General features: G+C 36.1%; 1 protein-coding gene across 1 annotated transcript in view; it reads left to right on the forward strand.

Annotated features, from left to right (window-relative positions):
- SLCO6A1 (solute carrier organic anion transporter family member 6A1) overlaps positions 1-17,676 on the forward strand; it is a 96,732-nt gene that overhangs the window by 17,135 nt on the left and 61,921 nt on the right. Inside the window, exons 4-6 of the mRNA XM_027101248.1 lie at positions 1,552-1,648; positions 8,398-8,519; positions 9,360-9,472. Of these exons, the coding sequence (XP_026957049.1) occupies positions 1,552-1,648; positions 8,398-8,519; positions 9,360-9,472 (332 nt within the window). The remainder of the gene's footprint in view (positions 1-1,551; positions 1,649-8,397; positions 8,520-9,359; positions 9,473-17,676) is intronic.

Consider the following 17,676-nt stretch of genomic DNA (forward strand, 5'->3'; position numbering starts at 1 on the left):
TTTTGCGGTACGCGGGCCTCTCACTGCTGTGGCCTCTCCCGTTGCGGAGCACAGGCTCTGGATGCGCAGGCTCAGCGGCCATGGCTCACGGGCCCAGCCGCTCAGCGGCATGTGGGATCCTCCTGGACCGGCACACGAACCCGTGTCCGCTGCATCGGCAGGCGGACTCTCAACCACTGTGCCACCAGGGAAGCCCAGCTTTGATATTTTGAAGTTAATGAAAACATAATCTCATTCATCCTATCAAGGAGAGGAGTGATGTGCTATTTAATTAGCTACAATGTAGTATCCTCTATTTATAATATTTCATGCTAGTGTATTGCACAATAAGTAGCCCTGGGGTACAGTAATCTGTACCTCTTTATATTGTAATAGCTTCTGGTCCTGGTAGATCATCTACTTATACAGGGTTATCTAACTATCATTTTTGGAAAAAAATTTAAAGTTGTTTTTACATACTTATTGTGAAGGTGACTTAACAGAAAATAACATTTTTCACCAAAATAATAATTTTTCCACCAGAGGTAAGGAAAGTCATATCAATGAACTAAAATAGATAATATTCATATTTATGTTTGTTTTTAGAAAAAAAATTGTAGCCATTCATTACCGTTGGCTGCTGGTGGCAACAAATCTGTTTGTTTTACTTTTGATTCTATTGAATAGCAGTTAAAACACATGTATACACTACAGAGAGTAGCTTACTTTATTGCTACCTCCTGCCACCCTGGCAGCTAAAGTGAAGGATGCAAAGGTGATGTTTATGTTAAAGTATTATCTTGCTTTAGTACCACAAATTAAATTGAAATAAGACCCGTTGAATTTGTATTAAATATATGTGTATTTATTTATATTACATTAATATATAGATTAAATAAGGTACAGTGAATTACAAAATTATCTGAGTTTTTCTAATATGTGCATTGAATAATATGTATGATGATAAATTTTATGTGTCACCTTGGCTAGGTTATGGCAACCAGTTGTTTGGTCAAACACCAGTCTAGATGTTTCTGTGATAATTTTTAGATGTGACTAATATTTACAATCAGTAGACTTTGAGTCAAGCAGATTACCCCTCATAATATGCATGAGCCTCTTCTAATCAGTTAAAGCCTTTCAGAACAGACTGAGATTTCCCAAAGAAGAAGCAATTCTGTCTCCAGACTACAGTGTAGAAACTCTGCCTGAGTTTTCCCATGCTGCTGGCGTGCCCTGTAGATTTAAGACTTAATTATGGACTCAAGACTATAACATTAACTCTTACCTGGATTTCCAGCCTGCCAGCCTGCCCTACAAATTTGGATTTGCCAGCCCTACAATTTCATGAACCACTTCCTTAAAGTCTCTGCCTCGCTCTCTGACTCTCTGTCTCTCTCTGTTTCTGTCTCTCTGTTTCTCTCTCAATATCCTATTGGTTCTGTTTCTTTGGAGACTAATAGAATATTCCATGAAGCTTTCAGAAATAATTCATTGCAGTGAGATAATTTTTATCTTTTTACAACAAATTTGGGTTATGTAGTTGTTTGATGTTCAGTATCCATTTTATAGGCCTTGTGGAAGCTGCAGGAATACTCGGATATGCTTTGGGGTATGCAATAGGAGCACCCTTAATTAAGGCCTCTGTGAACAGTACTTTTGAGACAAGGTAGGCTGGGTTTTTTTTTTTTCTCTTTTTTTTCTGTTTTACATTGTATAAAATATTTATTGGATAGATACTGTAGCTTATAAATATATAATTTGTAATTACTATTTTAAAAATATGTAAATGTGACTGATATGCACATATGTATACATATAAATATATCTAAATACACATTTTATCTTTGCTGTTTGAAATATAATTCAAAAAACAACTTATAATGACAACCATACTACTATTTCCACATATAGTTTTTTTTTTAATTGAGGTATAAAACACATAGTGTAAAATTTACCATCCTAACCATTTTTAAGTGTATAATATAGTAATGTTAACTATATGCATATTGTTGTGTAACGTATCTCTAGAATTTTTTCGTCTTGCAAAACTGAAACTCTATATCCATTATACAACAACTTGCCAATTCCCCCTTACCCCCAATCCCTGGCAGTGATTCTTCTACTTTTTGTTTCTAAGAGTTTGACTATTTTAGACACCTCATATAAGTGGAATCATGAAGTAATTGTCTTTTTATGACTGGCTTATTTCACTTAGCATAATGTCTTCAACCCTCATCCATGTTGTAACATATAACAGTATTTCCTTCTGTTTTAAGGCTAAGTAATATTTCATTGTATGTATAAACCACATTTTCTTTATCTATTCATCTGTCAGTTGACCTTTAGGTTACTTCAACCTCCTCTTGGCTATTGTGAATAATGCTACAATTAACATAGGTGTGCAAATATCTCTTTGAGACTCTATTTTCAATATTTTTGGGATATATACCCAGAATTGTTAGATGGTATGGTATTTCTGTTTTTAATTTTTTTGAGGAACTTCCATATTGGTTTTTGTTTGTTTGTTTGTGTTTGTTTTTTTTTGTGGTACGGGGGCCTCTCACTGCTGTGGCCTCTCCCGTTGTGGAGCACAGGCTCCGGACGCGCAGGCTCAGCGGCCATGGCTCACGGGCCCAGCTGCTCCGCAGCATGTGGGATCTTCCTGAACCGGGGCACGAACCCGTGTTCCCTGCATCGGCAGGCGGACTCTCAACCACTGCGCCACCAGGGAAGCCCCATGTTGGTTTTTTTTTTTAACAGCCATCCTAATATGAGGTGATATCTCATTGTGGTTTTGATTTTCATTTCCCTGATGATTAGTGATGTTGAGAATCCTATCACATACTTGTGGGCCATTTATATATCTTCTTTGAAGAAATATCTATTCAAGTCCATTGCATATTTTTAAAATCAGATTTTTGTTTTTGTTGAGTTGAGGCAGTTCTTTCTATATTCTGGATATTAGCCCTACTCCAGATACATGGTTTGCCAATATTTTCTCCCATTCTATAGTTTTTCTGTTCACTCTGTTGATTGTTTCCTTTGCTGTGCAGTTTTTAAGTTTGACGTAGTCCCATTTCTCTAATTTTTTTTGTTGCCTGTGCTTTTGGTGTCATATCAAAAAATAATTGCCAAATCCAATGTCATGGAGCTTTCTTTGTATGTTGTTTTCTGGGAGCTTTATTGTTGCAGGTTTTATGTTTAGATCTTTAATCCATTTTGAGTTATTTTTGTATATATTATAAGGAAAGGGTCCAACTTCATTCTTTTGCACGTGAATATCCAGTTTTTCCAGCACCATTTATTGAAAAGATTATCCTTTCCCTGTTGTGTATTCTTTTCATCCTTGTAAAAGATTATTTGTCCATATTTATGAGAATATATTTCTGGGATCTTTATTCTCTTCCGTTGTTCTATATATCTGTCTTTATATCAGTACCATACTCTTCTGATCACTATAGCTTTGCAATATATTTTGAAACCAGGAAGTGTGGAGCCTTTGTCTTTATTTTTCTTTCTTGGGATTGTTTTGACTATTTGGGATCTTTTGAAATTCCATATGAAATTTTAGGATTTTTTTTCTATTTCTGCAAAAAATTCTGTTGAGGTTTTGATAGGGATTGCATTGAATCTGTATACCACTTTGGGTATTAAGGGCATTTTAACAATATTGAGTCTTCAGATCCATGAGCATGTATGTCTTTCCATTTTTTTGTATCTTCTTTAATTCCTTCAGCAATGTTTTGAAGTTTTCAGTGTACAAGTCTTTGCCTTGCATGCTGCTTATTGTTAGTGTATAGAAACACACTTGATTTTTGTGTTGACTTTGTATCCTGCAACTTTGCTGAATTCATTTATTAGTTCTAACAGTTTTTTTCTTTGGAGTCTTTAGCATTTTCTAAATAGAAGATCATGTCATCTGCAAACAGAGGTGATTTTACCTCTTCCTTTCCAATATGGATGCCTTTTATTTCTTTCTCTTGCCTGATTGTTCTGGCTAGAATATCCAGTACTATGTTGAATAGAAGTGTTAAAAATAGGTAGGTGTCTTTGCCTTGTTCCAGATATTAGAGGGAGAGCTTTCAGTTTTTCACCATTGAGTGCAGTGTTAGCAGTGGGCTTTTCATATATGGCTGTTATTATGTTGGGTAATTTCCTTCTATTATCAGTTTGTTGAGTGTTTTTACAATGAAAGGGTGCTAAATTTTGTTGAATGCTTTTTCTGCATCGAGATGATCATGTGCTTTTGTCCTTCATTCTGTTAATGGGGTAAATCACATTAACTGATTTTCATATGTTGAACCATTGTTGTATTCCAGAATAAATCTCACTTGGTTATGATGTGTGATTCTCTTAATATGTTGTTGAATTTGGTTTGCTAGTATTTTGTTGATGAATTTTGCATCATTATTCATCAGGGATATTAGTGTGTAGTTTCCTTGTAGTATCTTTGTCTGATTTTGTTTTCAGGGTAATGCTGACCTCATGGAATGAGTTTGGAAGTATTCTTACCTCTTAATTTTTTTGGGAAAGTTTGAGAAGGATTGGTATTAATTCTTCTTTAAGTGTTTGGTGGTACTCTCCAGTGAAGCCATTTGGTCCTGGGATTTTCTTTGTTGGGAGGTTTTTTTTTTGTGTGTGTGTGTGTGGTAAGCGGGCCTCTCACTGTTGTGGCCTCTCCCATTGTGGAGCACAGGCTCCGTACGTGCAGGCTCAGCAGCCGTGGCTCACGGGCCCAGCTGCTCTGCGGCATATGGGATCTTCCCGGACCAGGGCACGAACCCGTGTCCCCTGCATCGGCAGGCGGACTCTCAACCACTGCGCCACCAGGGAAGCCCTGTTGGGAGGTTTTTGATTACTGATTTGCTCTCCTTATTGGTTCTGTGTCTGTTTAGATATTTTATTTTTTCATGATTCAGTCTTCATAGGTTATATGTCTCTAGAAATTTTTCCATTTATTCTAGGTTATCCAACTTGTTGGAATAAAATTGTTCATAGTAGTTTCTTATGATCCTTTCTTATTTCTGTGACATCAGTTGTAATATCTTCTCTTTCATTTCTGATTTTTGTTATTTGAGTCTTTTTCTTGGTCTAAAGGTTTGTCAATTTTTTGATTTTTTAAAAAAAATCAACTCTTAATTTAATTGATTTTCCCTATTGTTTTTCCATTCTATGTTTCATTTATTTCTTCTCTAGTCTTTACTATTTCCTTCTTTTTGCTATATAAATATGTATTTTTTAAAATTAATTAATTAATAATTTATTTTTGGCTGCATTGGGTCTTCGTTGCTGCACGCAGGCTTTCTCTAGTTGCAGCGAGCGGGGGCTACTCTTTGTTGTGGTGCGCAAGCTTCTCATTGCGCTGGCTTCTCTTGTTGCAGAGCACAGGCTCTAGGTAGTTGTGGCTCACGAGCTCTAGAGCACAGGGTCAGTAGTTGTGGCGCACGGGCTTAGTTGCACCAAGGCATGTGGGACGTTCCCGGACCAGGGCTTGAACCTGTATCCCCTGCATTGGCAGGTGGATTCTTAATCACTGTGCTACCAGGGAAGTCCCTAAATATGTATTTTTAAAGTTATATTTAATTATGTATTGGGAAGTGGTACTATAAGTGACTTATTGCCTTTTTTATTTCTCTCATTAAGATGACGGAGTTAATGAAGGAGATAAAAATCTACCACTACAAGAAAACAGAAAGGTCCACCCTCCATTTCTGAAACTCTGGTTTTATATAAACGTAGAACTAATTAAAACTGAGGTACAGAAGCCAACTAGCTCCTCTTATTTATTGCCAACTTGCCAACTATTTCCATAGATATTTATTGCTACAGATAGTATGTGGAAGCTCTCCTCCTAGCTCCCCTGCCAGCTCATCTGGGTTCTTACCTAGCCATAGTGAAGTTTTGGTAGCTGGAAGGGGCAGGGTAGGTGGGCAGATAAAGTATCAGAGAATATGTGTTGGATGTATTTTTTTTGACTCTCTAAATTCACTTCCACCTTTCTAAAACCTTCTCTAGTCTCTTTTCTTCCCCAGGAGGCTATATTGAGAGCCTCAACATAATCCCTTGAACTCTGGATTTCAGTTGGATTTGGCCAATGAGAGGCACTGGCAAATGAGAGGGCAGGAGCAAATTAAGGCTAGGGTATTATCCTTCCAGTCTCTGCAGGGGTTGTATCAAGATTGGCTATATTCCTATTCTAAAGATGACGCCTCCTTTGAGGCTTCCTTTTCCATTTATTAAGCAGTGTTCCACTTGACATTAAGGCTTGTCATAACAGTTTGCTACTGTACTGCTGACCCCATAATTTTGTGCTGTACCCTGTTCATTTCCCTAAACTCTGCCCACATCACTGGAAATAGTCTTCTTGTCCCTCTCTCTTCAAATTATCTCAGATGAGTACACCATCTGTTTCCTATCAGTATCCTGACTGATACTAAAAATAGTATCAGAAGTAGCTTTAGGATTCCAGAACTAGGTTGCATATTTGTATGCACAGATAACCTCCTTGCTGGGAGTAAATTGAAGATAGTTACTAAAATGATCATAGGTTGTAGGATGGGATTAAGTTCAGGGAGGGCAAGACTAGGAAATTAAATAGTTGTAGCATTTAATCACTGGAGGGACAGAAGTTATTTTAAGAGTTCTGGGTCATACGGCTTCTTTTAACAATACTAGAAAATATTCCCAGGGAAAAGGAAACATTTAATTGTGTGAATATTAAGTTCTCTCATTGAGATGAGAAAGGGGATGGCCACTATATTACAACTCCACTCAACAGTGGCCTTGAAATCAGGAGATCATTCTAGTGAGTAGAACTTCAGGCTGGTTGTCCACTTAGCATAGAAAGAGGGATGGCCTGAGGTATAAATTTATACTAATTTATGGTTGGGTAGCCAAGGACTTAGAAAAAGATTTAAAAAAAAAGGTAACCAGGAGGATATGTGGATGAAACTCTTAGAACTGGCACATGAAAAGGGTATGTACTTTGGAAGAGGCTCTTTAATCAGCTGGACAAGATGTCCCATCCTGTTAATGTTAGCCAGCCTCTCTCTCTTTTTTTCTAACCACCCTAATTCTTCCTCAATAAGCTCATGTGAAAAGTGGCCATGGTGACAGTAATGGTGAGTTTGCATGAGTGCAGTAACATGGACTTCTTCACACTAAGGACAATCCTCTCAACAAGAATATTTACTAGGATATGAGTATTCCTACCGCTGAGTATCCAATTCATCAGTAGTAGAGGTCAACCCTGAGTTCCCGATACGACACATTCATTGGGAGACAAGCTGTCATCAGGTTGATTACTTTGTTATTAGGTTGGCCCTCTTTTAACATACAGATTTGTCTTTATAGGGAAAGATACTTATTCTAGGCAGGAATTTTTCTTCTGTACTGTCTTAGTCCATTTGGGCAGCTGTAACAGAAATATTATACACTGGGCTTACAAAAACAGAAATTTACTTCTTGCAGTTCTGTATGCTGGGAAGTCCAAGATCAAGGTGCTGGCAAGTTCAGTGTCTGGTGAGATCTTGCTTCCTGGTGTCCTTGCTTCTCCCTGTGTCCTTACATGGATGAAGGGGCAAGAAGTCTATCTGGGGTCATTAATCACATTCATGCAGACTCTACCCTCATGACCTAATCACCTCCTAAAGGCCCCACTTCCTAATACCATTACATTGATACAAAATAATGTCACAGCTGAGAAAATCCCCCACAAAATTATGGCCTGAGCATTACTGGAGACAAAGGATGTTGAAACTGCAAAAGAACTGTGAGTAAAAAGGGAAAAATCAACAAATCCCAGCAGAGGATCCTTCACATTTCCATCTCACCCTGCCCACTGTAAGGCTTTGTAGTTTGCAAAGGCCGACCAAGAAAAACCACAAGGAAGAAAGAAGACAAAGTTCTATCAAAGCATGATTAGGTATGATCACTAGAAGTGTTAATACACACTCAATCTGAGAGTTCAGAGAAGGGACTATAAGAAAAAGATTACCAAGTATATGTGATTTAAAGGGTCACGTACCCAGATACAGTGTTAGTTGTGCAACTTAAAGGGCCAGGCTTATCCTAAAGAATTGGGCACATGATTTAAAGGGGCAGGAATGATTTCAAAAAAGAGATGAGATTTAGAGTGATGTCTTCTAAATGCATAGCTTCTGTTGGAGAAACAAGTTTAAAAGGAACAGAGAATTACTCTTCGCCACGTGTATGGACAGGGGAAAAGTGGGGAAAGGAAAAAATTTAGTATCCTGCAGGACAAAAGAGAACCACATAATTGGAGAACTCACAACCACTCAATTTCAGCAAAACAATAACAAATTAACAGAAAATGCTGTTTCTTGCTCTGTTTAATCATGGCTTTGTTTGTATTAAAATAGACAAAGTTGAAAATTTTCATTTTCTCTATTAAAGTGTTGAAGACAGTGATGATAATGAACGCTGGCAGCAGAGTTGGTGGATTCATTTTGTTATTATTGCAGTTATTGCATGGTCTACATTAATACCATTTTCATGCTTTCCACGCGGTATTCGAGGTGACTATAAAAATATAATTCATTAAATTAAAGGACAGTATATTCTTCATCCCTACCAATTCTCAGAATATGGCTGAACTGCATTTCTTTCTGTGTACATTTCGTTCTGTCATGGACATACAGTGACATGTGCTAGTATTATTTGAACAAATAAAGCCACATGTAGCCAAGTATTATTTATGTACCAGGCTTTCATTAGTACATATTCTTGCTTCTTGTCATTCCTCTTTAAAAATGCTTTATATCTAAAATTCAGAAGTTTTCTTAAAGAAAGAAGCATATTTAAACCTATTTACCTATCATGATTTAAGGCATGTATTACCCCATAGAATTGTTGTAAGATAGAGTAATAACTATTAAAATTCTTTTGGAAACACTAAAATATACATGTAACGTTAGAGAAATCGAATACTCTCCTAATGGTAGTATATTTCATTGGCACAAAATATTTTTAGTAATATCAAAGTTTGTGCTTTTATATTTTAGGTCTATGCTGTCAAATACTGTAGTCACCATATGTGGCTATTTAAGTTTTAAATTAAATTAAAAATCCATTTACTCAGTAGTAGCAGGTACATTTCAAGTATTTAACAACCACAGTACAGCTAATGGCTACAGTACTGGAGAGTACAGATATGGGAAATTTTCCTTATCACAGAATTTTCTTTAGGACGGCACTGTTTTAGAAGAATGTGCGTTTTAGTTAGATTGACTTTAGCATGTTCAAAAACAGCTCACTTGCCATTTCAAGACAAACTGGGTGTATTGGGATGTATGTTTATAATATGTGTTTTAGTTATTTGAACATGTCATAAGATTCTTTTACTTGTTAACATATAGGCACAGCGAGGATAAAAGCCGGAGAACGTAAACAGCCTCATTTGTTGGACAGAGATCAAACAAAAGATCAGGAGTTTGGAGCTAGTATCAAGGATTTATTTGCTACTTTTGGGGTAAAGTAAAATTTTACATAAACAAGCAAATTAAATTGACATGTACAATTCTTTTGTAGTGGATTTAAGAAAATAACTATAAAGTATTCAGCTTAAATCTGAGTGGAACTTTTGAAGTCTTAATTAACCTACTCATTTTATAGGTAATGGAAAATAGAACCCATTTCACCTAAGTGGCATCACCAAGAACTTGATTAGTGTCAAAGACTGGTACCAAGTATTTTTCTTTCTTCTATTGCTTTTAATTTGACTTTTATATTATATTGAGTTTATTTTCTTCCTGCATAAATAAATAAGCCATTTAATAAGATGACAAAGGGGGCTTCCCTGGTGGTGCAGTGGTTAAGAATCCCCCTGCCAATGCAGAGGACATGGGTTCGATCCCTACTGTGGGAAGATCCTACATGCCGTGGGGCAACTAAGCCCATGCACCACAACTACTGAGCCTGCACTTCAGAGCCCGCGAGCCACAACTACTGAAGCCCTTGGGCTTAGAGCCTGTGCTCTGCAACAAGAGAAGCCACTGCAATGAGAAGCCTGCGCACTGCAATGAAGACCCAACACAGCCAAAAATAAATAAATTAAATAAATTTAAAAAAACGACAGAGGTATTAACATTATCTTTTTACTATATTTAAATAACTTAGAAAAGAACTTTAGAAGTTAACAAATCTTCTCACAAACATCTTTTTTTTTTCATTTAGAAATGTTTATCTTTATTTCAGAATGACCTATAGGAAGGACCTTACCCAGATAAAGGTCCTGTCAGCCCTTCTCACAGGTTATGACTGAGTTTTGCTTCTATGGACCCACCAGTCAAAGCAGCAAAACTAATGAACATCTTATTTTATGGAAAATAATCTCATCTCAGTATCAAATGGAGAAGAACTCTTCGTTTTCTGGGTGAGAAACACAGCCTACAGTACAGACATAGTGGGGTTAGAAAAAAGCAACTTCTAGTGATTCTTTATTCAATTTGGTTTTTCTTTTCCTATTCATAACTTCATCCTTTATGTTGTCTGAAGAACTGTGTTTCTCACATGTAGGTTTTATCAAGTCATTTTCCACAGTACTTGGCAGGTGAATTTCACACTCTTTCACTGGGACTTTGAAGACCCTTCACAATACCATCAACTGAATTTTCCTACCTCATCTCAGAAATTTATCCCTATCTCCCCCACTTGCTCTTTCCTGGATATATTGGGTACTTTTATAATTCTCTACCTTTGTAGATGTAAATCTCTCTACTTCAAATGTTCTTCTCTCTCTTCTCCATTTGAGAAAAGCTCTTTGTCAAATCTTACCTTACATTCCTAGGAAAAATGAGTTTCTCTCTCCTTAATGCTTTCATAGATGTTTGTTCAAAATATCATATCATATAAATGTATATATTGGATCTGTACAGATAGTACTTTTTATTATAATAGTTTAATTCTTCTTAAAATGAATAGATTTGTTGTATAAAATCAGAAATTTTGTTTACTTGTTTTCATTCAAATACAAAAGTGTTTATTTTTTATCAAATCATGAACTCTTCCCTGTAATGGATTATATTTCATTCAGATTTTTATTTAATTTTAATTTTTACAAAATATTTCATGTGTATATTTTAACAGTACTGAAATAAGTTGGGCATAACTTTTTCACATTGTTAAAAATTAAAATACAGTTGTTAAAATATACTTTTCAGAAAATTTAAACATGATTTTTTTTTTAAATTATTGCCAGGCAAGAAACAAAAACAAGCCAATTCCAATATTTCTTTCTTGGAAATAGAGTGCTTTGATTGCTAGTGTTAGGATACAAAATAATATAATGTCCAGTTAACAGTCTTATACTTCTAACACCTGTCTGGGTGGGTAACTAGAAGATATCTTAATCTTTTTTAAAAGTTTATTAGAAAGGACTTCCAGAATGTCAGAGTGAGGAGCTTAGAAATTCTTAAGCTCCAAAAAGCAGTAATTGAAACTGGCAAAATTGTCAACAACCATTTCAAAACTCTGGAAATTAGGATTACACTTTGAAAATCACTGATTTATCAAAGATTTTTCTACTTACCCTAATTCTGAAAGCACAGTTACAGAGCAGGTTCTGCACATGTCGTTGGCTTGTAAACTTAGTTTCTGATAGGTGCCTGTTCTAGGAAGAAGGAAGGTTACAAAAACCGAAAAGCACCTTGTGATATTCCTAACACACTGCCACAAAGTGGCCAAGAGCAAAACAGTAGTCAAAATGAAGTTTCCTTGCTTTGAGCCCACCTGGACTTTATATAAACAATAATTTGAGAAATTCTCATTTTCATTTATCAAGTACAAATTGGTGTGTAATTTAAATGGAATAACTTGTTACTCTTTTAAAAAGTTAAACTATTTTTTTTGTTACAACCTGATAGAACCATACCCATTTAATTTTTAAATGATTACAAGTTAACCGTTCTTGAAGCCCACCATTTAAAATGATTCTTAAATAGTTTTGGGGACGTTTATGTGCCTTAGTTTCTCTTCTATAAAATAATGGTAATAGTAGTGCATATCTTATATACATACTTAGAATTAAACGTATTAATAGATGTAAGGTGCTTAGAACAGTGCCTGGAGCATAGTAGTACAATATAACGGATTGTTATTTTAGTTTTTCTTATTCATCTCTTTTTAATTGTGTAGTGTCACTGTGTTTGATATTTGTATGGTCAGGCCACTCAAGGTGGCTGTTCTCTGGCTCTCTGTACATTCCTCTGCTTCACCAGTGCCTGCTTCACCTAAACCCTACTCACCTGACTGACCTTTCTACACACTTGCCCCAGGCCCAGCTAGTGATTATTCTTATCAAAGGGGCGATGAGGGGTGTGCTGCTCTGCTAGTTTCCATGGTAACCTGGTGAGCCAACCTGACTCCCCCTATAACTGGCAGTCCCCGCCCCTCCTCTCCACCCCCGCACCCCCAGTAAAGCCTGCTGCCATGTCTTGTCTGCTGGTCTGCTGCACACGATGAGATGTCGCTCCAGGACCTTGCCTCAGACATGTAAGCTCCCCCATCCATTAAACCATTGATGTCTCTGTCACTGACTCCAGGCTCTTTCTTCAGTCTTAAAGCTGGGCAGGCACTGGCCTTATAGGCTTGTGGGGTGCAGCCCAACAGTATTAAAGATAAACTAGTAACTAATACCCATGTCTTTATGGAACTTACGGGTCTCAGATTTTGTTTTTTGTGGTACGTGGGCCTCTCACTGCTGTGGGCTCTCCCGGATGCGCAGGCTCACGGGCCCAGCCGCTCCGTGGCATGTGGGATCCTCCCGGACCGGGGCACGAACCCGTGTCCCCTGCATCGGCAGGCGGACTCTCAACCACTGCGCCACCAGGGAAGCCCGGGTCTCAGATTTAAAACAAACAAACAAACAAAAAAAAACCCACAGATTAAAAACAACTGATTAACAACTGAGTAGAGAAAATTGTGTGAAACCTGTTTTAGATGAGGGGTAAAGAAGGCTTCACTGAACAGGGAGCATTTAAATGGAGGAACCTAAAGTATGAGAAGGAGTTAACCATGTGAAGAATGGTCGTTAAGAAAATTCCAAGCACAAGGTACACATGTGGAAAGACCTTGAGGAAGCAAAGATTTGGGTATGTTCAGTTTAGAGAAGACCTCTGTGTTGGAGCATAGTTACTTGGTGGGGAGAGTGATAGAATGATAGGTTGGAGAGACATTCAGACTCATGTCTTTGTGGGACAGGGTAAAAAATTTAGATTTTATTTTTAATGCAGTAGGAAGTCACTAGTTTATTTTAAGTAGGGGAATAATATGAACATAATATAAATTTTGTTTTAGGAACTTTTAAACTTTGTGTAAAAAATGGATTAGAGTGGATTAAGAATTGAAAAGTCAGTACAATTTGAGTGTTGTTTCAGGAAGTTTTCCGTATGTGCCATAAAAAGTTGAATTTTTTATTCAGTTGTAGCATATGAGGACTCAATTTCAGGAGCCAATTAAAGAATCACTTGGCCTTCATAAAGTTCAGGGCTACTGATAATAATTTATGTAGGAAGAAAAAAGTAGATGTTCTAGGAAGCAACATGATCTGAGCTTCTGGAGCCATTACAAAGAAAGAAAAATAAAAAGCCTAAAATATGGGGAAGCAAATGTTCTAAAATCCAGGTACCTTATAGACATGTAATGTTAAGATTCAATAGAAAAGCCCATACATCTAGGCTCTTGCCTTTAACGTTATAGCAGGCTTGAGTTTCAGAAAGAAAACAGAGAGATAACGGGCCTACAAGATTTTAAAAATTTGCAGTGTTTGCTTTCTTTCATAGTTTAGCACCTGCCAAAGATGAGTTTCTTAGTAGAGCATATCTTTTAAGCCATGTTGGTAAAATTAAAGTAAAGCATGTCTTCCCTGATGATAAAGGGTTAGCCAGTGTTCTCTGGTGGGTTGGTGTTTACTTGTGAGTCAGTCAAGCAATGAAGATTATAAAGGAATTCAAGTAAGCAAGAGCAGATTTGTGCAGTGGGTAATGGTTATAATCTCTCCTCAGGTAAGGGCTAGAGATTCTATGACTTTCTGGTAATGAGTAGAAGGTACAACTAACTGTGAGTTTATGCTTCTCTGTGGTAGATCTAATAGGCAGAGAGATTTTCCTTGTTAGGGTCTGTTATTTTCACCTAAGCCCAAAAGTCAGGTTGCACACTAGAGACTGACCACCAGAGAGTAGCATCCTATTTTCTTTGGTGAAAAGCCTTAAGAGAGAGCCAGCTATAGCCTTCTCTTTGTGTCCCACATATATATTCAAGAGTTAACAAGGCTAATGGTGAATCAGGTCTCCCCTTATCCATAGGTTCTGATCTGTTAGCAGGCCTACCTACTAGTGGGACCACTCAGTAGAGACAGTATATAACATTTACTGCTGTTGAGACCTTATATTGATACAAGTACTTCTTTGATTCTGAGATACACTTTTTCCCCTTGACATTTTAACATCTTTGAAATTGGGTAAGATCTTAAACTGATGAAATCTTGAAATAGCTGTAAGTCAGGATGTAACTGTGACATAGTAGATATTGCCTGATATAGCAAACTTGGTCATGACTATTCATATTATTACTACTTCGAGTTATATACATTAGTGGTGCTGTCCATATTGAAAGAAACTGCTCTTTAACTCTTCAAAAAGCTAATGCAATATTTAAGCATTGAATTGTAAAGTTAATATATATGTAGAAAGACAGAAACAGCAACAGGATATAATTTTTGATACTAGTAAAGCAAATAATTGCTGTTGTAGGAATGATCACTAGTTCACATTTTCTTGCAAAGAAGTAGTCAAGTGTTTTATGGGACTAAAGTAAAGAATTCCCACAAGTAGAGATAGCTTTATTGTTCTTTTATTGAGATAATCTGCAAAAGGATTGCCTCCCACATGCCAAGTTGTGTAGCTGAGCCAGGAAAACTTGGCATTATTTGCAAATGACCTGGATGATAATGGGTTAATATCTAAAATATATAAATACCTCAGAAAACTCAGAAAAGTTGACATTTTATCTTCTTAATAGATATAATGTATTTCAAAAGCTGGTGAGACTGAAATCTGAGTAACGTAGGACTTTCCGTAAGGAATTGTACCATAATGTGAGTGGTAGTGATTTTTTTCACTTAGAAGTACATAAAATAATGGTGTCTCTTACAGTAGATGGTGTTGGCATTTTAGATTCAATGAAATATGGTATTTCAACCTTTCTGAGCCTCACTTTCTTCAGCCAAGAAATTGGTACAATAATGGTACCTTCCTCATAGGAATGTAAAGTGTACAGATCAGTGCATAGCCCATAGTAAAAACTCAATAAATGCATAAATAATATGAATTGAGATATTGAGATATTTCTGATTTTAGATTAAGGAAGGAAAATACACAAAAAAATTAGGGGAAAATGTCATGACAAGATTTTCCTTTATCTTGATAAGAAGTGTGGGTTATCAACTATAAAATAAGAAGATTAAAAAGACTGGTGTGAGGAACTTCATTTACTAAAGGCCTATTGTCTTTCTCCTCTATTAATCCTGTAGTTCAGTACCTCCTGGTTCATGACACTTAGTTGGTATTGTTTGCCTGAAGTTCAGTGACTGTTTAGAGGCTCCTGATATAAGGACTAATGGAAAATCATTCCAGCAAACAGATCATTCCAGCCAATAAAATGTATCACCGTCATTATAAGACTTACTAAAGTTGGTTGAAATACACACTTCCTGATTTTCTACACATAGTTTTTTTTTTAAAGTCTTCTTGTCATGAGTTTTTAATAAAGGGAGCCAGAGAAATGGGTATTTTTAAATGGCTCCCTACTATTACTGTATTTCTTGCTTGGCGTGATATATTTTAGAAAATTCAAGTAAGGAAAGGAAAGAGTTTTATTAAAATGTCAGTAAAGATAATTTTTATAGCTTATTATTTTTATTGAAATGTAGTTGATTTACAATATTGTATGGTTTCAAGTGTACAACATAGTGATCTAATACTTTTATAGATTATATGCTATTTGAAGTTATCATAAAATATTGGCTATATTTCCTGTGCTATATAATATATTCTTGTAACTTATTATATACATAGTAATTTGTACCTCTTTATTTGCTACCCCCTCTTGCACGTCCCCCTTTCTCCTCCCCACTGGTAATCACTAATTTGTTCTATCTGTAAGCCTGTTTCTGTTATGTTATATTCATTTGTTTGTTTTAGTTTTTATATTGCTTATGTAAGTGATACCATACAGTGTTTGTCCTTTTCTGTCTGACTTATTTTACTAAGCATAATATCCCCCAGGCCCATCCATGTTGTTGCAGAAGGCAAAACTTTGTTCATTTTTATGGCTGAGTAATATTCCATTCTAAGTATGTGTGTGTATATATATATATATATATATATATATATATATGCGACATCTTCTTTATCCATTCACCTGTTGATGGACACTTAGGTTGCCTCCATGTCTTGGCTACTGTAAATAATGCTGTGATGAACATTGAGATGCATTATCATTCTGAATTAGTGTTTTTGGATTTTTTTGGATATATACCCAGGAGTGGAATTGCTGGATCATATGGTAGTTCTATTTTTAGTTTTTTGAGGAACCTCCATACTGTTTTCCATAGTGCCTGCACCAATTTACATTCCTAATAACAGTGTACTAAGGTTCCCTTTTCTACCCATCCTCGCCAACATTTATTATTTGTGGTCTTTTTGTTAATAGCCTTTCTGTGGTGTGGTTTTGATTTGCATTTCACTGATGATTAGCAATGTTGAACATCTTTTCATTTGCCAATTGGCCATCTGTGTGTCTTCTTTGGAGAAATGTTTATTCAGGTCTTCTGCCCAATTTTTAATTGGGTTATTTGGGGTTTTTTTAATATTGAGTTTTCTGAGGTATTTATATAGCTTGGATATTAACCCCTTATCATCCAGATCATTTGCAGATATTTTCTCACATTCAGTAGGTTGTCTCTTCATTTTGTCCATGGTTTTCTTTTCTGTGCAAAAACTTTTAAATTTAATTAGATACCATTTGTTTATTTTTGCTTTTGTTTCCTTTGCCTTAGGAGGCAGATCGAAAAAATATTACTGTAATTTATGTCAGAGTGTTTTTTCTCATGATTGCTTTAGCTATTCAGGGTCTTTTGTGGTTTTATATAAATTTTAGGATTATTTGTTTGTCCTGGGTATTTTTGTAGGGATTGCATTAAATTCTGTAGATTGCTTTGGGTAGTATGGACATTTTAACAATATCAATTCTTCCAATCCATGAACATAGGATATCTTTCCATTTTTTTGCATCATTTTCAATTTTCTTCATCAATTAATCTTATATCCTGTAACTTTACTGAATGCATTTATTAGAACTAACAGTTTTGTGATGAAGACTTTAGGGTTTTATATATGTAGCATCATGTCATCTGAAAATAGGGACAGTTTTATTTCTTCCCTTCTGATTTGGATGCCTTTTATTTCTTTTTCTTGTCTGGCTGCTGTGGCTAGGATTTCCAATTCTGTGATAAATGGAAGTGGAGAGAGTGAGTATCCTTGTCTTTTTCCTGACTTTGGAAGAAAAGCTTTCAGCTTTTCATTATTGAGTATGATGTTAGCTGTGGGTTTGTCCTAAGTGGCCTTTATTATGTTGAGATATGTTCCCTCTATACCCACCTTGATGAAACTTTCTCAT

This window comes from Aethalodelphis obliquidens, unplaced genomic scaffold, assembly GCF_003676395.1.
Source record: "Aethalodelphis obliquidens isolate GAN/ISIS:26980383/991018 unplaced genomic scaffold, ASM367639v1 scaffold4, whole genome shotgun sequence".
NCBI lineage: Eukaryota > Metazoa > Chordata > Mammalia > Artiodactyla > Delphinidae > Aethalodelphis > Aethalodelphis obliquidens.